General features: G+C 38.9%; 1 protein-coding gene across 1 annotated transcript in view; it reads right to left on the bottom strand.

Moving 5' to 3' along the window:
* Positions 1-22,938, bottom strand: part of ADAM23 (ADAM metallopeptidase domain 23) — a 160,975-nt gene that overhangs the window by 70,696 nt on the left and 67,341 nt on the right. Inside the window, exon 4 of the mRNA XM_064586977.1 lies at positions 4,204-4,267. Within this exon, the coding sequence (XP_064443047.1) occupies positions 4,204-4,267 (64 nt within the window). The remainder of the gene's footprint in view (positions 1-4,203; positions 4,268-22,938) is intronic.

Here is a 22,938-nt window from a genome sequence, read left to right as displayed (position 1 = left end):
AGCCATTTCCCATTCCTCCTCACCCCCAGCCCCTGGCAACCAAACCGTACCCTGCTTTGGTCTTCATGTATTTGCCTATTCTGGACATTTTCAACAAATGGAATCATACAATATATGGACCTTTGTGACTGGCTTCTTTGACTTAGCATAATGTTGAAAGATTTATCCACGTTGTACCATGCATTAGTACTTCCTTACTTGTTATGACTGAATAATATTCCCCTGTGTGGATATATCACATCTTATTTATTCATCGATTGATGGCCATTTGGGTTGTTTCCACTTTTTTGATAATTATGAATAATGCTGCTGTGAACATCTATGTACAAGTTTTTGCTTAAACATATGTCGGATATCTATCCAGGAGTAGAACACCTGGGTCATAAGGTAACTGTATGCTTAACTTTTTGAGGAGCTGCCCAAGTGTTTTCCAAAGCAGCTCCACCATTTTACATTCCCGCCAGAAGACTGTGAGGGTTCTACTTCTCCACATCCTCACCAGCACATACTACTGTCCATCGTTCAGATCATAGGCATCCTTGAGCGTGTGAGGTGGTAGCCACACAAGTTTAAAACCAAATGAGAGAGTGACCCAGGACTGAAACAGATCGAAGCGCCACCTTCATTTTTGCTAGTGCTATACCGGAGGAGAGGATCAGCTGAGAATCAGTAGGCCTGCTAATGCCACACCCTGAGCTGGCTAGACTTACCAACCCGGGGATAGACAACATGGAACAAGAAACCCCCACCAACAACACACACACAACAGGCTGCTACTGTGCACCTTAGAGTGTGGAAAAGTACAGAGAACGTGCTCTTCCTGTAGGAGGTGGATCCCATAAAAGAAGGGAATAAGAACAACACAGACATACCCAACTCCTTCCCATCAGTTAAGTGGCTCTTCCTTCCCGGAGCGGGAGTGAGCAAGGGGACAGGAAGAAGCCAGGGTGAGTAAACAGAGCTAGGAAAGGGCATTTTCCCCACCCAATAATGATAAAGAGTAATAAAGTAGAGGGAAGTGGGGATGGGTGCATAGCATCTATCTGTTCAGTTTTCCATTGCTGGCCAGCTGATACTTCTTTTCCTAAGCACAATTGAAACCAAAATATTAGTAAGCACTCAAAGTTATTGGTTCGCCTAAAAGGAACTTAATAGAAATATGTTAAAGTTGAAAAGGACTTTTACACTGTCGTATTGACACCTAGTTCACTTATGCAAGAACTAAAACACCAAAAATTAACTCGTTTTTAATAGTTTCATCAACAAAGTCAATCAACAAGTCACCAAAGTTGTTTTATCATATGCTGTGTAGGAACTCTAACAAAAGCAATTGCTCTGTCGAATGCAGAACAAAAGTGCTTCCATACTCATTCACTGATACCTGACACCTATTCTATATTGATTACTTAACTCATTGACCCCTCCAGTTCCTATCTTAGCTTCACAAGGAAAAGAAGTCCCTTTAACCCACTTTCATCCAATAAAAATAAAAGCCTAAGACACTGGCCTCTCTTGGCAAGAAGTGGGAACTAGGTAGGGGCTTGGTGGTGGTGAAGTGGGAAAACCTTGACAAGCTTCTTCAAAGTGTGGATTCATCATTCTGTTTGAAACTAATTCTTGGGATATTTTAAATGTCTGCACTTAAAAGTTGAAGCCAAATAGGCTTGGCGTAATTCTTTTCATCCCTAGTGAATAACAGGGTGTGTGTGCATGTACTTTTGTCTAAACAGTGTGAAATCTTTGCAAGAAAGGTTACACACTGGGTTGAAACAGGTTTAATTAACCTAACCATCCTCACATGTTAATTTCCTTCACTGGTACTCTGTACAAAGATTTTCTTAACATGGAAGGCAATCTGAAGTTTTAAAAAAAAAGTTTTTAAAAAAAAAGTAATGGTAGGAAGAGTGTGGATCTAAATAAACTTTCAGAAAGAAAAACTATCAATATGTACCAAAAGACTTTAAAGAAAGGTACCAATGCTTTGACCCAGAAAATCCCATTCTCAGAATTAATCCTTAAGCAATTATTAAAGATGGGTTCAAAATGCGTCAGGAGGGGCGCCCGGGTGGCTCAGGTGGTTGGGTGTCTCACCTTTGGTTTCAGCTCAGGCCATGATCTCGGGGTCATGAGATCGAGCCCGGCATCAGCTCTGTGGAGTTTGCTTCGGATTCTCTCTCTCCTTCTCCCTCTACCCCTCCCCACTCTCTTTCTCTCTCTCAAATAAATAAATAAGTAAAATCTTTTAAAAAATGTATCAGGAAGGCCTTTCCTTACAAATTATTTGTATAGTAAAAGACTGGAAGCAATCTAATGTCTATTGCTATGGGATTTTTAAATAAATTATAGCAAATGAATAGGAAAGAATATTACACAGTTTTAGAAATAAAAGTTTAGAAGATTATTTAATACATGTTAAAATGTTCATAACGTTATTAGGTTAAAAAAAATTCTGCTTCAACATACTGTGCACCATGTCATCTTGGTTCTGGGGGGTGTATATATAAATACAGACACATAAAAAACAGACTGTTACCATTAACTCATTATATAGGAAGCAGTAAGTTTGGGTATACGATCTGTTTGGAGAAAATGAGGCATCAATAAGAGAAAAGCAATGAACACAAAAACAAAGTGCAATAAACACTTCCTTTGCCACAGCTGAAATACCCTTTGTTTTAAATACTAGTTGTAACTGATAGGAGTTTTGATGTGCCTTATTGGTAAGGTCTCCTTCTGGGACCTCAAATGACCTCTGGAGGCCAATTAGCTATTCTGCTTCTAAAAAAAAAAAAAAAACTGACTGAACTTGTTAGTGAGACATTTGACTCAGGTTACTGTGGCCTGCAAATGTGGCTCCTTTGCTAAGTCTATAAAGTTCTCGTGCAATCTTCTCTACTCCAGACTCATGATTCAGCACCCGCAGCGCTCAGGGCCCTGGCACAGCTGACGGAAGCTTTGGTTTGTACAAATGCCAGAAAGCACCGTTCCCGTGCTTGGTTTAGCATTTCTGCCCGCTTTCCACAGCATTCACTTTTCGGGAGCTTCAACAACCCCCAAGATGCAGCCTGAGGCAAGAACTGACAGAACAATAAGAATAATAACTGGAAGTTCTTAATCTGTGGCATAAAATTCAAAGGCTTAAAACACGCATCAAATTACAAATGTGCCCACTGTTAATTGGACAGTTATAAATCCTGAGAAATTCCATAACCCCCTGGGCAGTATTTACAATGAAGGTCACCCATAAATATCTGGTGAGAAGCTATCACACTGAAAAAACCTAGTTCTCTCTGGTACACAACCCAGCAAGCCCACACAGGAAAGGCCCACTTCTGTGCCAATACTCGTTAGCAACGTAGAAAAAAAATCCAAAGTTTCCCATTGTATTTTGTTTCCCTGTTTCCTCTCCTGTGCCCGTGGCATCTGCTCCGTGGACACAGCTTAGGTTCAGTGGTACTCTGTGGACTTCCCACAAATCAGTCTCTGAATGTAGCCATCCCCAGGATTTTCATCCTGACTGGTAGAGATCACTGTCTTCCTTACACGCAAATAATCTTATTTGCATCTAAACCCACTTGCTCCTTACTGACACGCCATTAAAGGAATAGTTAATCTCCACTGAAGGAAATCGAGTACCCAATTAGCTTTCAATGACAATCCATGGTGGCCTTGGGTAAGTTTATCTGCCCCCTCTTTGCCTCAATTTCTTCCTTCCTTTGCACAACAGAAATAATAATATCCATCTCCCAGAACTCTTGTGAAGATTAAGGACAGTGTTCCCTGAATCTCCCTTCCCCTACCTGTCCTCTGCCCTTCTCAGGCACCAAAGTCTCTTGGACTAAACAGCCATTCTAGGCTCATCATTCAGACTATGACCATGAGCTGGTGATCTACTACTTGAAGGTATTGCTATGGAGCTGTATAGCTCTTTATATCATTCATTTCCAGAAGATACTGTATGTATAACCAAAACAATAAACATTTCTTTATTGACCTGAATATACAGAATCTCTAATGCTATCTCGAACATTTATAAGTTTTAATAAGTTTCTCCTAAACTTATTTTAAATTTAAAAATAGCACCATTGTACAAGAGAACAGCTCATTTTATTGAGAGAGACATCAAACAATGCAGCATGCGATGAACAGTTCTATGGGCAAGCATGTTTATGCTGCAGGATTTCGATATGTTCTTAACTGTACCTTAGAGTGCTGTGGCTTCCCATTTTCGTAGTGGATCTCCACATAATCAGAAGACAGCAAACCACTACAAGGGAAAGAAAATAGAGTGATTTCTGCATCCAAGACACTTAGAGGTTTAAAAATAATCAGCTCAGTAGATGGCTATGAGGGGCGTGTAGACCACAAAGAGCCACCCTCCATGGCAAGTACAAACAGGTTTTCATCAAAAGCCTCAGACGTTCTCCAGTAACAAATCATTCCTCACTCTGTTTAAAAAAAAAGACAAAATATAGATACTATAAGGGTGAACTCTGTTTATACACACTATGCATCATTTGACGGATAGGTTAATTAATATGGAACAAACAGAAAAGGCAGGTAACAGGAGGAGACAGACCTTATAAAAATCCCAAAATTATGTTCTAAATAACTGGAATCTCAAAAACATAATCACTGAGGAAAAGTATAGAATAAAGGCCAGATAGTGAATATTTTAGGCTTTTCGGGCCACATGGACTCTGCCACGACTACTCAATTCTAGACACAGACACAGGCGATATAAACAAATGAGCGTAGCTGTGTTCAGTAAGACTTCATTTATGGACACTGAGATTTCAATTTCACCTAATCATCCTGTGTCAGGACATTTTTTCTTCTTCAATTTCTTCAACCATTTAAAAATGTAAAAAATATTCTTAGCCTGAGGACTATGCAAAACCAGGTATGCTCGGTTTGGCCTGTGGGCCATAGTTTGCCAACCCCTGGAATAAAATAACAGTTAACAATAAAGACTTTGAAGTCAGACAAAGTTGGATTTAAAGCCTAAAGCAGCCCCTTATTTGTGCTGTGACCACAGGCCAGTTCCCCAGCTCAGCCTTCACTTGAGTCAAACGAAGGCAATAGAGTCTGAATCTCTTGGGATGTTGGAGGTTACATGAAAGCACACACCATGCGTAGCCCAGAACTCAGCACCAAGTCCGTGCTCAGCAATGAGAATGAGGCTGCCACTGCTTTTATTTTAATTCAATTTCTCCAAACACATTTCTCCCTATACAACGTGGGGAATGCAAACTATGTGCCTCGGAAAAGAGCAGGCAACTATTAGGGCATCTGGGTTCCTCTTTGGGCTCTGCCACTAGAAATAATGATGACAAATGGTAAGTCCCATGTGCTGAACACTCACTAGGTCCTAGGTGCTGTGCTAGGGACTAGAAAGAGGTTAACTCATTTCACCCTAACAGTAAGAGGAGGACAAAAGTAGGTTCTACTATGTATGAGCCAGATGTGGGCCCTTCCTGCTCTGACATTTTACTTTCTCTAGTTCTGCCTAAGTGTAGGTTTTCCTGTTAGGAAATCTTGATATTACTGCTTTAACAGAAGTATGGAAGCACTCATCATTTGGAGAGCTGCATCTGATGCAGGTCTAACATGCGCCAATGAGGAAGGCTGGAGGTGCCTTGGAGCCAGTCAACAGAGGGGGAGACCCAGGCGTGCATCCAGCATGGTCCTCTGCATGAGCTGAAGGTCAACCTTTACAACATAGAAATGAGGCAGATGCTGGCACCTTGGACAACTTTTTCTATTGAAATTGCTAATCAAGGGCGCCTGGGTGGCTCAGTCGTTAAGCGTCTGCCTTCAGCTCAGGTCATGATCCCAGGGTCCTGGGATCGAGCCCTGCATCGGGCTCCCTGTTCCAGCGGGAAGTCTGCTTCTCCCTCTGCCACTCCCCCTGCTTAAGTTCTCTCTCTCTGTTGAATAAATAAATAAATAAAATCTTTAAAAAAAAGAAATTACTAATCAAATGTGTATCTACTGATGTTTCTACATTTGAAACTAAATAATGGTACATATACTCATTCCCTTTTAAAAATCAAAGTTAATAGTCAAAGTAACAACAATTCTTGATTCTGTGTACTTGAAAATACCTGACAGGGTGCAGAAACTTCTTTCATATCTAGTTCATTAAGTCAGCGACTAGCATTGTGAATATACATAAACAGGGCTATTGATGGTAACATTTCTCTGAGGAACGCTTCCATAACACCAAGGCAGAGAGAGGTTTCACTAACTACCTTCTACCTACCTCTCTCTACAGGTAATTCATTATTTTCAAAATTCTCAACCACACAATCACTGGAGCATGTCTAAGAGTTGAAAACAAATTTATTTGCTTGTGATGACAAGGGCATATAATAGCATTCTAATCATTAATCGCCAAATCGGATAAAGGTCACTGTAGGATGGAAGTTCACAGCAAGGTGGAAGAGAGAGTAAGAACTGGAGTAAGGAAATTCTGTTGAACACCCTCACTCTGCACCTTCATGGTGAATCTGTACCACTGAGGAAGTGAAAAGAACATGAATTCTAGAGTCAGACTGAATGTGATTTTACTCAAATATGAAGAACAAGGGTAAACACTTTGAAGATGCTGAACTCTGAGAGCAGGAGAACGGTAAGACTATTAAAACATGGCAAGTGAGCCAAGAATCAAACCAATGAAGGGAGCTGTGGCAGAAATGATGCTATGTGGCCACCATATCCCATTTCACTTTCCCCTTCCTAGCACAGTAAGACCACATTTCAAAGCTTCTCTAGCAGTGAGGTTAAGGCCAAGAGATTGAATTTTGGCTCATAAGATATGGTGGGAAGTGATGTCTACCCCTCTAGTGTGGTTATTATACTCCATGCATGATTATCCAAGCTCTCTCTTCCATGGCAACTCTGGAAGCCCCGTGCCCCAGATGGCATGGATACAAGATGGGTGCAGCCTAAGTTCCTACATCATGATCTGGAGAAGAGTTTCCCAGGAAAACCACTCAACTTGTATTGGACCATAAGGTGGGTAAGAGATAAAATTCTATAGTGTTAAATCTCAGATTTCATCTTTATTACTGAAACATGGTTTCAACTATCCTAATTCCAAGATTTATCACAAAGAAAAATTTAGAAATGTAATGTTCAAAGAATTTCAGAATCATCAGCAAATGTACGAAGAAAGCTGCTACAAGGTCTAAGCATTGGAAATTGACACAAAGAGAGAAATATGCCTTGGGGAGATTTTTCCTATATAAATATATATATATATATATATTTGTTGGAGTCCTCAAGTTTGAGATTTCTGTGTCTAACAAAAGTAGGCCCATGAATAGCCAAGTGATCAAAACTCCCAAAGGTTTATATCTTCCACTTAGGCTCATTATGGAGAAGCCAAGGAACTGGGAAAAGTTACTTACTAGGAATCCCTTCTGCCTAGCCAAGGGATCAAAACTCCCAAAGGTTTATATCTTCCACTTAGGCTCATTATGGAGAAGCCAAGGAACTGGGAAAAGTTACTTACTAGGAATCCCTTCTGCCTAGCCAAGGGATCAAAACTCCCAAAGGTTTATATCTTCCACTTAGGCTCATTATGGAGAAGCCAAGCATCCTAGGAACTGGGAAAAGTTACTTACTAGAATCCCTTCTGCCTAAAAATCTTATTAACCAAAAAAGGTGGATGACTCCTAGGGTTTTGTTTTGTTTTTTTAAGTAACTTGAATCCCTTACTTTAAAGAAAGAATCATATGCTTTCTTTTGGGTAACCCTGTCATGAAAGGCTGAGTAGGCTAATCAAGCAAATTAAATTGTTTGATTAGGTAAAGTTCAGGGCCTTGGTCTTCGAGGGAAATGCTAGGAAAGACAAATGTTGGAGCACAAGAAAACCATCTGATCTACATGAGTTCAAAGTCATTTACTTCCTTATAAAAAAAAGTCAAACTATCAGTCTCTAGAAGCCCAGGTCTGAAATCTATGTTCACTGAAATTGAACGACACTGAAATGTGTCGAATCCTCACAGTCTATACCCCTGATTAAAAAATTGTGTGGGGGCGCCTGGGTGGCTCAGTTGGTTGAGCGACTGCCTTCGGCTCAGGTCATGATTCTGGAGTCCCAGGATTGAATCCCGCATCGGGCTCCCTGCTCAGCGGGGGGTCTGCTTCTCCCTCTGACCCTCTTCCCTTTTGTGCTGTCTCTCATTCTCTCTCTCAAATAAATAAATAAAATCTTAAAAAAAAAAAATTGTGTGGGTTGCTGGGAGCAGAATGAGCTCTTCAAAAAGGACCTAGAGGCCAACAGGGCATTCCTTCATCAGTAGATCTAGGAAAAAATCGAGAAGAATAGTAGCAAGCACCAAGGCTTACCAACTGGATGGTCATATAATTTATCATCCAAATCAGGACATTTTGGGGAGTGCAAAGAGGCACATTAGTAATTATGCCAGGACAACAGATGTAAACCAAGAAGGTCTGGGACATATGATTACCCTACCTCAAAGTCAAATTTTAGGTACATACATCAAGTTCTATATGGAAAGTCAGGCTAGTCTATGAAATGAAAAGTATCCTAAAGCTGAGATGCTACTAAGCAAGCAGTCTGTGAGTATGTCTCCTTCTCCAGTTGCTTTTGGCCTCTGTGATTATGTTTATATGGCCACCATTTTAGGACAACCTTGGGTAGTGTCCCTGGGTTCTCTCTCTGAGTGCATAACATCAGAAGGTAGATAGTGGGAGACGAGTCAGCAGTCAGAGATGTGGAAGCCAGGAAGCTACAACTCCACATTCACTGCAGTACACTGGACTTGTCAGGTCTCGACCAGCCATGCTTCTTGTCACGTGAGGTCTTCCTTCTTAAGTGAACAGTAGAACAAATATTTTAATTCAGTCCTCAGTAGTAAAATAGTAAAACCCTTAAGTTACTTCTATATGTGTTCAAAACTGGGATTAGAACAGAAGTCAACATTTATGTGAACAAAGAGTAAAAAATCGTGTGTAGAGAAACAAGACTGCCACTAATGTCTACTTTCATAATGTATATTCACTCATCTGATTATCTTCTGTTTGACAGGGCTTAGCTTCTCAATATTGCAAGCCCTGATCATGCCCAGTGGCCCCTGACAGATTTACCCGAGAAGTCTCCTGCTGCCCTCTCCACCAGGTCTCATTCATTCATTTAATAACAAACACTGGTCACTATGGAGATGAGCAACTTCATGGGGCTTTGAGCATAATAGCATTGTACAATGAAGCACCATGCCTGTTCCCTCTTTACACTCGAAGGTTCTCTTTTCTCCTTTTATACACATACATATTTTTAATTCATCAAATAATTACTATAACTTGTAATGAAGAGAGACATAGAATTTAAACTCAGTACATTCATACAAGCATAAGTTTGTAACCTTATAATTATCCTCTGTCCTTATGTTGCTTTCCTTTTTTGAAAACAATAGGCTTAAAAGTCAAATGATTTTTCAATAGCCACTTTTCTCAGGGTTGAGGAAAAAATTAATCATCCCACCTAAAATAATTTTTATACCCAAAGTGTTTCAGCTAGAAAATATATAATCCTTTGAATGTAAACAATACAATAAGACTTTTAAGCTGTGCTAAAGGATTGTAGGCATGAAGAGGTTGGAATTTCAGAGTAGAAATGATATGTTAAGTGGGTAAAAGTAATTACAGATTGAATAGAAGCTTTGTGTTAAGTCAAACAAAGACAGCCTGCTAGGCGAGGGCTGGGAATGTGGGCATATTTCATAGGAGGAGAGCTGCAGGTGGAGAACACTCCTAGCAGAGCAGGATGTAGGGTGTAAACCTCTTTGAGGGTCACAACAGGAATTTAACAAGTTCCTAAATCACATAAGAGGTTGCGGCCAAAATTTTAATGTGGAGGAGCTCTTGCATCTCATAGGTGATGGCCCTATGCACCATACTAGTAACACCCTAGTCTAATATAACAGGGAACACAGGCAGGGCTGCAAGTTAATAGACAGGGAGTAGACAAAGGAGGAGCTAGAAGAGAAAGGAGGAATGAACTTGAGATGTAAAAGCTGATGACCACCACCCAAGCTGGCTTGATCAGCCAATGAGGGTAGCCAATTACGAGTTCCCTTCTGAGGAGGTGGTATCGACAGAGATCTTTAATTAAATAAAAATGAAAGATGTTCAATTTTTCCTCCTTGGCTTGAAGTCAAACCGTAGGAAGTGGCTGCCAATATCTCTGCAAGTATATACCAGTAATTCTGAGATTCCTCTATAAGAGTCCCAGGTATTCTCATATATGTGGTTTTACCCTCATACATTGTGAAACAAAAAAGATTTTTAAACACAGGGAAAACGGAATCCAAATAAAAACACCATACCTTTTGAACACAATTACACATACCTGAAATGCTTTGATGCACAAATTTAAGCTAGTAATGAATATTAGAGTGTGTTGAATATTGCCAATGCGGGTTCTCTTCCGACATTCCCAACATTTCTTTTTTACAGCTATTAAACACACAGCAAAATCGTAGAGAATGGATATGGACCTGTGATCCACCTTGCCTTCCTATAACCTTGTCCAGGACAGACAGCTCTCCTTCAAGTCCAATTCTTGCCATGTCCTAGGATAAGAACTCCCTGCTTCTTCCATTTTTCAGTTTATCAGAAAAACTGCACATATGTTTACAAAGTGTTCCATTCTTTCTAAGTATGCATGAAATAGTCAAAAGAATAAAAAAGAAACTAATGGAAAATCTAACAGAAATAATAAGCATTAAATAAGGTAGCTGGTTACAAGATAAATATGCAAAAAAAAAATTTTTTTTATGTGCACCAGCAAAAACCACATAGAAATAGTTTAGGGGAGAAGTTTCTACCAATAATGACAAAACCAGAAAGGAATTTCATATATATACATATGCATAGATGTACATATACCCTATAATTTTAATATTAATTCCAAGCAAGATCCAGCAAATTTTTATTAATTGACAAAATTATTCCAAAGTTCATCTTAAAGAACAAATGCTTATGTCTACCCAAACATTTTTCCTTAAAAAAGGAGGTACAATAGGATATTACTATTAATTTATATTACTATTATAATATACTATTATAATAACCAAGATACAGAGCACAGCCTGATTAGACAAATGGCCCAAAGGGGAGAACAGAAAAGAAAAGAAACGAAAAGAACAGAAAAGAAATTCACGTTCATATCAAAAACTTTATATATGAAAATAATGGCATTTAAAATTGGTAAGAAAGAGAATAAAGAATAAATATGTACAGGACAAGTGACTTAACATTTTGGGAAGCTTAGATCCCTAATCATATCTTACACCAAACTAAAAATATATACATCAAAGATTTATATTTTTTAAAATAAAGCTATAAAAATACAGCTGAATGTTAGGAAGAAGAGGCCTTTTTAAGCACGATATTAAGCCCAGAAATTATAAACAACAGATAAGACTATAAAAAAATTTTTTAAACTTCCACGAGTTAAAAAATACAATACACAAAACTTCAAGAGAAACTAAGAAAAAACATTTGCAAAATATATGAAAAACAAAGGGTTGCCATCCTTAACATAAGGAGCCAAAATTAAAACCAAGTAAAAACAGATAAACAATTCAATAGAAAATAGGCAAAGGATGTGGGCTGGCAATTAGCAAAACAGAATGCGCAAAATGCTGTTCATGGAAAAAGAAAACAAGAAATACTAATGGTCCTCAATTATATACAAACGTACAACTGCACTAGTATAAAAGACCTGTAAATTAAAACAACCATAAAAGACCAATTTTTCCCATCGGTTTAGAAAGTAAAAATGAGTAATAACAGCCAGAGTGGGCAAAAGTCAGAAAAACGAGCACTCCACACATTACTGCTGGGAATGCATATTAGTGCGTCTTGCTGGGGACAATTTGGCAACAGCTATCATATTCACCCTTTAAATCCACAAGTTTTTATAATCTCCTAAACGCTACTCATAAAGGTGTCCTGAGGAAATAAGCAGGCAAGAGCGCGCGCGCACACACAGGATGAGTCCCTAAAGATGACGAAGGTAGGAGTTGGTTTTTTATTTATACGTGGTTTTACAGACAATTGTTCAGTGAAAAAAGCAAATGAGAGAATATTATGTTCGGTAACTTTTTAAAAGTATGTTTACACTACGGAAAGAAAAAAAAATCAGCAAAGGTAGACACTCAAATATAACAGCAAGCTACTGTTTCCTGTGGAACTTTCAACGGTTTTTATTTTCTTTCTTTGGCTCACCCCTGAATTCCTGAAGTTTTTACAATGACTATATACTACCTTTTAAGATAAGAAGCCACAATACAAGCTGTATTTTTTTAAAAGAGGAGGAACACAGTGCCTTTAGGAAGAAATTAAAGAAGGGCTAATTTTAGGCCCGGGACAGGAAAGGAATTGCAGCTCCTGGCAAGGCCACCGGCAATCATGCAAGATTACTGGCTGGGCTATCTGCCTCTGTTCCCCCCCAACCCCCGACTGCTCCCGCCGTTCCCTGAACACCTGGAGGTTGTTCGTGCTAGAGGGAGTGAGGACACAAGGAGAAACAAACCCAGTCCATATCCTCGAGGTGCCTCTCAGCTCATACCTAAAATAAGACAAGGCCGCACCGGGGCGCCTGGGTGGCTCAGTTGGTTAAGCGACTGCCTTCGGCTCAGGATCGAGTCCCGCATCGGGCTCCTTGCTCGGCAGGGAGCCTGCTTCTCCCTCTGATCCTCCCCCCTCTCATGTGCTCTCTCTCTCTCATTCTCTCTGTCTCAAATAAATAAATAAAATCTTTAAAAAAAAAAAAAAAAAGACAAGGCCGCACCTTGCCTGGGATGAATAACAAAGCATCAAGCTGCCCCCAAAGAGGAAATTCATCTCTACAAGGATGATCAGGAACTTTTCAATAAGAAAGCAAGACCATTTGCAACTACGTGGATGGAACTAGAGGGTATTATGCTAAGCGAAATAAGTCAATCAGAGAAAGACACGTATCATATGATCTCACTGATATGAGGAATTCTTAATCTCAGGAAACAAACTGAGGGTTGCTGGAGTGGTGGGGGGTGGGAGGGATGGGGTGGCTGGGTGATAGACACTGGGGAGGGTATGTGCTATGGTGAGCGCTGTGAATTGTGCAAGACTGATGAATCACAGACCTGTACCTCTGAAACAAATAATACATTATATGTTTAAAAAAAAAAAGAAGAGGATAGCAGGAAGGGAAAAATGAAGGGGGGAAATCGGAGGCGGAGACAACCATGAGAGACTATGGATTCTGAGAAACAAACTGAGGGTTCTAGAGGGGAGGGGGTGGGGGGATGGGTTAGCCTGGTGATGGGTATTAAAGAGGGCACGTACTGCATGGAGCACCGGGTGTTATACGCAAACAATGAATCATGGAACACTACATCAAAAACTAATGATGTAATGTATGGTGATTAACATAACATAGTAAAAAAAAAATACAGGAAAAAAAAAAGAAAGCAAGGCCAAGGCAGCTTCGTGACCAAATACTGTCAGGGAAACAGAGGCGGGGAAAGAGCAGGTCATACAGACAGAGGGACCAGGCCGTGCAAGCAGGGAGGTATATTCCGCTAAAAGTCCAGCAGGGCCAGGGCATCAGTCATGGTGGTGGTGCTGTTACAAAGGCAGATTTGGGCCCAGGTAGGACACAGGGTTCAGCAAAGAGCTGAAAAGAAGGGTGCGCTAGAATCAGAACTCAGAACTTGGGAAGCCACACTCGGTTTTCTGTCAGAGCAGAAAGCATGCAGTACATCCTGTGTCCTCAGAAGCTGCAGAGACGGTAAGGCCTGGGAAGGGCTGAACACAGATAAGGTTCTTTTACTGGGTCAATTAGAGCCATCTGCAAAGTAATTAATGTTAGCAGCAGGAGAGAACAGCAAGAGCCAGCAGAAACACTAAGAAAAGGCCTTCCACAGATGAAAACCTGTAGCCTTAACTTTCCTTCACTCATTCAATTAACTGGCTGAAGAGAGAGGGAGAAAAAAACAGTGGAGGGACAAATAAAGGATTAAAAAGACTGTAATTTTTACCTAAATGTTTTCATTTCTTTAAATGGTTTTACTGTAAATTATGGATATTTGTCCTAACATCTGCTATGCAAATGCTAGTGTGAACTCTGCAATTTTATGTTCTTTTAATAGTTCAAGGAGAGGCTAAGATTTTTGTAGAAGAACCACAGTGATCTTTTGTACAGTTTCTTCTTCTCTTTCTGCTCTACCTGGGAGGAGTCTAACCCTTTGTCCGGCTGGTGCTCCCCCAACCTGAGGCTGGAGGGTGTCTGCTGGCTAAACTGAGCCCCAGGGCCACAGAGCAGGTCCCATGGGACAGAATGACCACAGGGCTGCACAGCCATATAAAGGAAAAGGCATCTGAAACTGTCATCCTAGATTTCTCTGTACTAAACAGGAAACAACGTTCTATGCAATGGATCCTTCATGCATATAACAGGAGGATGTTTAGAGATCAAAACCACAGTCCTTCCTAAATAGTACATGCTTTTAAGAACCTATCACAAGGGCACCCCCCTCGGGTCCCCTCCCTCCTTGGGAGCTTTGTACCATCACTTTGCTATTGCTCAATAAACCTTGCTTTTGCTGCGCCCCCCCAAAAAAGAAGAAATAAACTGTCACAACGTAGCACCTACAAACATACTTCTGCCATGACATCAAACCAAGATGGCAGACAAGAACACAGAATAGCAACAAGAGGAGGAAAATGAGAACTTTTTAAGGTTTCTTCAAGTAAAAAATTACTATTATACAAAATAGCACCCATTTTTTAAATTACCACTTATAAAAATAATCTTCAAATTCATCCCATACTTCATGGCATCAAAAAATGATCCACTGGGCCTTTGATTGTTAAAAAAAAAACGAAACAAAACATGAATTCCTAAAGCCCAACTAATTGCTCTAGCCAGAGAATTGTTCATACTTCCAAATTATGTACCATTTCAACATAATAGCAAGATAACGGGCCTCTGAAGAGCATAGAATTTATCGGAAAAACTATTTGTAGCTTCTGTGGAAAGGGGATTCCTTCCAACTGGTGTGGACTTTTAGATTCAGTGTAGGTCACTGTAGTGCTACCCTGGCCTTTTTTACTTTGCTCACGGTTATATCCTCAGTTATGAAAGAATGCCTGAACTAAACAAGCGCCCAGATGTATTTGTTGCAGAATGAATTAATGTCAATGAATGAACGAATGGGTAAACAGGAATCCAGAGATCCAATTCCTAGCCTGACTGACACTGATTGTCTCTGTGACCTTGGAGAAGTCCCTAATATTGTGGAACAATAATACTGCAGAACAGTATTGGGTAAGTTTTCTTACAAAAAACATGAATGTTGGGTTATAGGATCTCTAAGGATACTTCCAAATTTAAAATAGTGAATGTGAGTATGACTACCATCATCCCCTACCCTAAAAATATACCTGTGCTAAGCTGGGAGTTGGGGATCATTAACACACCCATCTCATCTAGTCGGTACACACTTTGTGAAATAATCAATTGCCATGTAGTGGGATGACTTCAGCTAACATTTTCAAGAATGGTGCTAAAAGAAAAGTTCCATCCATATTCCGTACATACTGTAAAAAGCCTCTTTACAGTTTTTTTTCTAATTCTACATGTTTCTATGTACCTCAACCAAAAAAGAACAAACCTCAATTTCCAAGATGTAAAGTGATAAACTTCTCTACAGATTAGATTAATAATGAACAAAAAACTTTTACATAGAAACTAATCTAAGAGCTAATATTTAAGAACTGCTGAAGCTATATCTGTTTTAACACCAACCTATTTAAGTGGTGTGCTAAAAATCAGATAACAATTACAAAACCATTACTTGATTGTAACTAAAAATAACTCAAAACTTAAAGTCATACTAACATGCTTTATCATAAAGATACTGAAAACCAAAGATAACAGGGAAAAATAAGTATCCTGCTTGAGTAGCTTTTGATAAGCAAATTTGATGGCATTTCATGTCACTTTGAAGGATATGTATAAAATAGTGATCACAGGTGAGTAATCTATTCCAGTCTAACTATACAGTCTGGACATTTTGCATAAGACTAAAACTGAATTTTTATCTCTTAAAAGCTACTTAAATCATCTATTGACACTTGAGTCTCTAAATATATGTCTTAAAAGTCACTTTAAATAATTTATAGGCAGACATATTCCTTCCATCTCAATGTATATAATGTTTCAGTGCCAAAATCAAATCTCTGGTAGAAAAAAGCAAAACAACAGATATCTAAAACAACAGAGTTTTAAGACAATTTCTATAAATGGGCTTTTCCTCTAGCCAGACAACTTTCATTAAATTGTCTTAAAATGTTAAGTCCATGTAGATGACCTTACTTTCACAATTAAAGTACCTTTCAATGTTTGGATCAAAAGCAAAACTTTTGTAAGATTCTAGAAGCAGCCAAATCCCAGAGAGACTGACACAGAAAAAAGGAGAAACTATGCTATTTAGGTCCTTTCAGAGAAGCTATATTTAGTTTAATCTTAAAACTAGACATTTTTAGAACCTCGTGAAAATTCGAACAATTAACGGTGATCCATAGTGGCAAATTCACTACGTATCAATAGTAAGTTCTAGAATCATGAGTTGGAAATGATAGGGAAGGAGAAAGATCCTAAATGAACTGATTCACACCCAAGTTTGGTAACTCACAATAGGGGTAGAAAATGGAGTGGACTACATTCAGAGAAAAATCCAGAAGCTACTACTCTGGGAGAGTCAAACTCTGGGCCAACAGAATATTCAGGAGTTGAAATGCATAGAGTCCAGAGATCACACCAGCATGTGAACACCAGATAAGCAAAGGAGACTCTCCAAACTACCATCCCATAGAAATGACAGCTGCCATGTTGTATCCACAGTTTTTTTATATTATCACTTACACAGAAGAGGTATCCTAACAAAGTTCTGTCGATGATGAGTCCACAAGCCAGGAAGTTCAGAAGAAATAAAAGACAAGACAAGATAGTACATCACACTCCAGTCTGAGGAATCCACAGGAACTGAGGGTCCTACAAGCAGACCTCAGCCCCAGGTAAGGAAGGTGAGGCCTGAGACAATACATGGCAGCAAGAAAACTGAGACTCAGGCTACTTCTGTCTCTATCTTTAGGTAAGTATCCATGAAGTCAAAAGCCAATCCCAGGCAGTCTGCCCATGAAGAGTGGGAATGTATGGCTGAAAGAAGAAAGGGGGTGTCTGGGTGGCTCAGTCGATTAGACGTCGGGACTCCTGATTTCGTTTCAGGTCATGATCTCAGGGTCGTGAGATTGAGCCCCCAGTCAGGCTCCATACTGGGTATGGAGTCTGCTTAAGATCCTCCCTCTGCCCTTCTCCACTGCCCCCCCCCCCGCCCCCGAACTGCTACTCGCATTCTCTGCCTCTCAGAGAGGAAAGAAGGAAGGAAGGAAGGGGGGGAGGGAGGAAGGAAGGAAGATGAGAAGAGATGTGATAGTAAGATTATCCTAAGAGCACACCTCTTTACTATTTCAACTGCTACCTGGAGATTTATGAAAGGTGTGTGTGTGTGTGTGTGTACGCATAATTTCTTAATGGGCTTTCTATAACAAATTGTAAGACATGGAAATGCTACTAGTATGTATCCTCAAAGACCAGGAGTCAATGAGGTAAAGAGAAGTCGTGTGTTCTCTAGTTGAGAGACCAATATAGGAAATTTTTTTTTTTTAAGATTTTTATTTATTTATTTGACAGAGAGAGAGATAGCGAGAGCAGGAACACAAGCAGGGGGAGTGGGAGAGGGAGAAGCAGGCTTCCTGCCGAGCAGGGAGCCCGATGTAGGACTCGATCCCAGGACCCTGGGATCATGACCTGAGCCGAAGGCAGACACTTAATGACTGAGAAACCCAGGCGCCCAGTATAGGAAATTTTTAATCATTCCTTAGACCATCAGACAAAGGTATGCTGGATGTCAGTCCACTGAATATTTTCATTGTATATGTTTGAAATCTTCATTTTACTCTATTTCTAATTTCAGTAAGTCAGCATGAACAGCTGAACCCTTTCCGTATTAATCCTACTTACAACCCTACACAGCTTTCTTTTTTTTATGGAATGCAAGGAATAAACCTGCATCCGCATTTTCATTTTCTTCTGAAAATTCTATTGTCATTACTTATTACTATTTTTCTGGGTTTGTCTTTGGTCTTGTTTTTTGGTAAACAAACAAACAAACAAAAAACAACTCCCAAATCTCCTACACAAGCTTAGACACTAGGAATGTTCTGTTTTTCAGCCTGCATGCTGAGTATATATGAATGTCCATTTCATTATTATTCCTTAAACTGTAAAAACATGTTTCCACTCTTTTATGTATGATATTTCATAATTTTAATAAATTAGAGGAAAAGGAATCCAAAATATCTGTCAATAGAAATAGAAGAGCCCAGTCCAATTCTGACATTAAAAATTTTGACTATGAGACAAATGGAGCCAGAAATAACCAAGGAAAAGGCATCTGGAATTAGAAAGCTTTCACTACCAAGACCAGAGGGAAAAAAGTCTAAAGAACATGTGGGAAGTGAAAAGCACAGAGAGAACAAAAGGCAACTTTCTCCTTCCCTAAAAATAGCAGGCTTATTAGGCCATTTTTAGACTCCAGTGTTCATGTAGGAGTCCATTTCTATTAAAAGAGTAAAATTTAGAAAGGGAAAAGAAGTTCTTGGAGAACACCAAAGTACGGAAAAGTTCAGAAATATAACAAACCGTAATAGAGCAGACAGGATTTGAACTATCTATGACTTTATTACCAAAATATTTAACCCTTGAACTAGACAGCTAATGGAACAGAAGATTAAAGGCATGAGACAAACAAAATCCTCCCATGCACTGATTTTCTGTGGAGCTACATAAGGACAGAGAAGGATGTGTGTGGCACAAGGTTCAGTAGACCCCACAGGGAGCTGCCATGGCCGGTAACTGGTTTCAAAGAACATGGTAAGTGATACCATCCCATGCCATCTTCACTGGAATAATCTACAAATTTAAATCTGATTTAAAAAAAAAAAAAAAAACAAATACTGGCTTTCAATCACCAAAACTACCATGGCTGGGAAAAAAAATCAATCTCAGTTGTTTTGATAGTTATTTTAAAACGTATTTCTGAATTCTGAATTAACAATGCCAACAAACATCTTCCCTTTCTCACTCCCACCTTCTCCTACAGTTCAAGAAATTTATTTGCACACAGGAAGGCGGAATTCATGAGCAGTAACACCAACAGTGGATCTAAGGAAAAGCAAGACCAGTGTCACACTGTACCAAAGTACACTCATATTATAAAGCCACTTGTAGACACTTTTTTGCTCAACAAGATAAAATCTTTTTCAGAGTTCTTATTTTTTCATCAAAGAAAATATAGTACAGTACTAGAATATTTAGAACATCTAATAATTCTGAAATAGGTTATTCTGCATGCTCAGAGGGTCAGATCATTATTATAAATTGCTCTATTTTTATGCACAATTTTAAAAATCCTGAGGCCATGTAATGGCATTTAGCCTTCCAGATGACTAATAATATCTAAAACCAGAGGATATTTTTGAGATGACTAATAATTTGAATACACACACTAAACTACAATCCAAAATCAGAAAGGATGAGTGAAGTAATAGCATAATGAGGCTTTTTTTCCTTTTTTCTGTGCCTTACGCCTGGTCATCCTATAATTCTTAACTAAAAAATAATTTTAGTTTGCTTATTCTTTAAGAAGATATTAAAGAGATTTTTTTAAAAATGAAAGATAATTCTAATTTTTTAATCCCATAACCTCAGATAACAAGCACATGGATATCAGTTCTCTTTAGCTCTTTATCTGCATTCTAGGCATTGGATTATTTTTTAGAATTGCCCAAATTTTACCACAGGTAAAATTTACCAGAGGAGTCTAAAAATGTCAGTGAAGCAACGATCCAAACGGCCCAACCCCAGTCATCTCCACCTAGCGTTGGATAACTCAGTGAAGGTTCCTAGTTAATAGCTCCTCATTGTTATTGACTCATCCATTCTACAAATCCAAGGCTACTGCCATGATAACAATACCTAAGAGAAATGCATAATGGTCAAAATACTTCCAAGAACTGAAAATGTTTCCCTCCCTCTCGTTTTCTATCTTAAGCCTGTCATTGGTTTTTTTTTTTCATGTCCTGTTCCTTATCCAGATTATAAACCCCTCATACACAGCAACAGAAGACTAAAGAAATGGAGGAACAAAAAACTACCCCACGTTCCCTACAATGAGAAATGGTCTTAATTTCAAGTTACCAAAAACCATGAAGCTAAATACTGAAAACTCTGAGCCAACACATATCTCCCCAGAATCTGAACTGGTCAAAGGACCATTCAGATGTGAAGTAAAGGAGGCAAAGGAAGGTAACAGGGCAAACTTCTGTTCAACACATAGAGCTCCCAGGAGCTCTGCAATGAGCTTCACTGACCCCCTCATGCCCCCAGTAAGATGGCCTCTCCCCAGGAGAGGAACAGACTGTGAAGAGTGAACAGGGCAACAAACCTAAACAAGTTGTGGGGCCCTGGGCTCACTGCTCCCTCCCTGTTGCCACTCCCTCACCTCCCACACAATGCTTCAGCAAACAGCTGGTCCCAGGCATGGAGTCATCATAACCAAAAAGAAAAGAACAGGGGACTAGAGCATAGAAACGAAAGAAGAAAAGAAAGAAGGAAAGTACCAAAGCCAGGAGAGATGAAGGACATACATCACAAGGAAACAGAGGAAATGCTCACATAAATACTTCCCTATGACCTCAAAGAAATTAAAGACATGACCTCTTTTTTAAAAGCTCAAAGAAACATCATAAAAGAATAGAATAAGATAAAAAGGAAGGTGGCAAAGCTCAGGAGGAAAAAAATGAAATAAAAAGTAAGTTTTCTAAAGATGCAAATCAAGCTGGAAACAAAAAAAGAAAAAACAGTCAGGAATCAATAATAAACATTTACAGAGATGACAGATATAGAAGATCACCTATACACATTGTTATTATTCCTGAAGAAGAGAATAAATAACATGGAAGAGAAAAAATAGACACAAATGGAACATAAATTTCCTAAAATCAAAGAAAGCCTTGAATTTGCAACTCAAACAAACCATGTTCCTGGAAAACTTTATAAAGCACCATTAATACTGAATAGTGTAATTAATCTTGGGGAAGCTACTGATATGGAAAAATCATATAATCATGTTAAGCCAGAAGAAGCGATCTCTCTAAAGAGAGAAAACGAGATTGCCTCTGACTCACGCACAGCAATTCTCAGTCTCCAGGGGCAGTGGGGCCATCCCCATACAGTCCTGGGGGAAGTATGCTCCAAAAATTTTATACCTAGCCAAGTTATTCTTCAAATATAAATATGGCAATAAACAAACATTTTTGTGCATTCAAGAATTCATGAGCTACAACACTCAAAAATCTATCTTGAACAACAAACTTTTCAGTTAATTCCAGTCAAGCAAAATACAAATAATTCAGGAGGAATGGAAAAGCCATGGTAAAAAAAGGACTCATGTTGCACACCGAACCCCTTAAGTTTAAGTTATGGGAATTGTAAGGATTGAACAAAATACAAATGTTACAAACCTTGACAATGTAAAAAGAATATTATAACTAACAGGTAAGGAAGAAAGTGGAAGAAGGATAAATATGTTAATTTCTTCTTCATTCTAATATACAATCTATTCGAAATGTTCTTTTTTTTAATCACTCTAAACAATGTTCTCTTCATTGTTCAATTCTCTGAATTAAGTTTACAAATGTTAATAATGGCGACTTCTGAATGGTAATTTTCAACTTTTTCCTCTGTACTTTCTTGTACTGACTTTGAATTTTATAATAAGCAGTATTGTTTTTACAAAAACAATAAAATATTTCCTTCGGAAAATTGCTTTCGATGTAACAGCTACTCTTCTATGCCTCAGAAATATAGTAAGTTCTGACAATTAAAAGGAAACTAAACATCCTCCATTAGCTGCTTTTTATGTGACAGTTCAGTAACAACAGGTCTGTAAATTCAGTATTGAGGATGAAGAAGTAACTTGGGATATCCATTACTTTGTCATGGCAAGCTGCCATTCTAATGAACGTCAGCTTTTGGATGGAAATCAGTAAGACTGAACTTTGCCAGTGATCTCAGAGAGAAAAGTTAAGAGAATGATCCATTGAGCTACTAAGGTGCTTTGTTACAAGTCTTATGCTGTTGCTGACTTCTCAGAAATAAGAAAAGATCTTTATTCCTCAAATATACTTGAAACTTGGTAGGTGCTCAATGCATGCTAACATCTACTTTAAGAAGTAATACCTGAAAAGCAGAGGACTTTATTGAGCCCTTTACTTTTCTAAATACTATTGGGAAAGTAACTTAAAACGAACTAGGCAATGAAAAAAAAAAAAGAGGAAACCTACCTTTTTTATCTCTTCTTCCCCATTCTCTTCATACCCTTATCTCGATTGGAAAACAGATCTAGAAGTAAAGGAATTCCAAGCAGGCTGCACGGTGATCACTGCCCTATAGACCTGTGCTCTATGATCACCATCTCCTCCCCGCTTAGATATTAAGGGCTTGAATAAAGTCGAGCATGAAATAAAGGACACCTGTGCAAAGTTTAAAGACACCTACAAACTGAAAAGCATGTTTGCATTTTTATATCAGTGAGACCAAACACAAGCATAAAATTATGACTTGAAAATACACAACACTGGACATTCAGACAAAATCCCCCTAAGAAAGCACACTTTCGAATGACGCTTCTGGTAAAACTCTATACAGTAAATCCCATCAGGCAAGGATCTGATTGCCATTTGTCACCAAAGCTGTCAAGCTTTCAATATGCTTTCCTCTTGTTAAAAAAA

The sequence above is a fragment of the Mirounga angustirostris genome, unplaced genomic scaffold, assembly GCF_029215605.1.
Source record: "Mirounga angustirostris isolate CCGP_5_RB_7025 unplaced genomic scaffold, mMirAng1.0.hap1 SCAF_3, whole genome shotgun sequence".
NCBI classification, from domain to species: domain Eukaryota; kingdom Metazoa; phylum Chordata; class Mammalia; order Carnivora; family Phocidae; genus Mirounga; species Mirounga angustirostris.
The sequence above is the reverse complement of the archived record's forward strand: the minus strand, read 5'-3'. Positions and strand labels throughout refer to the sequence as shown.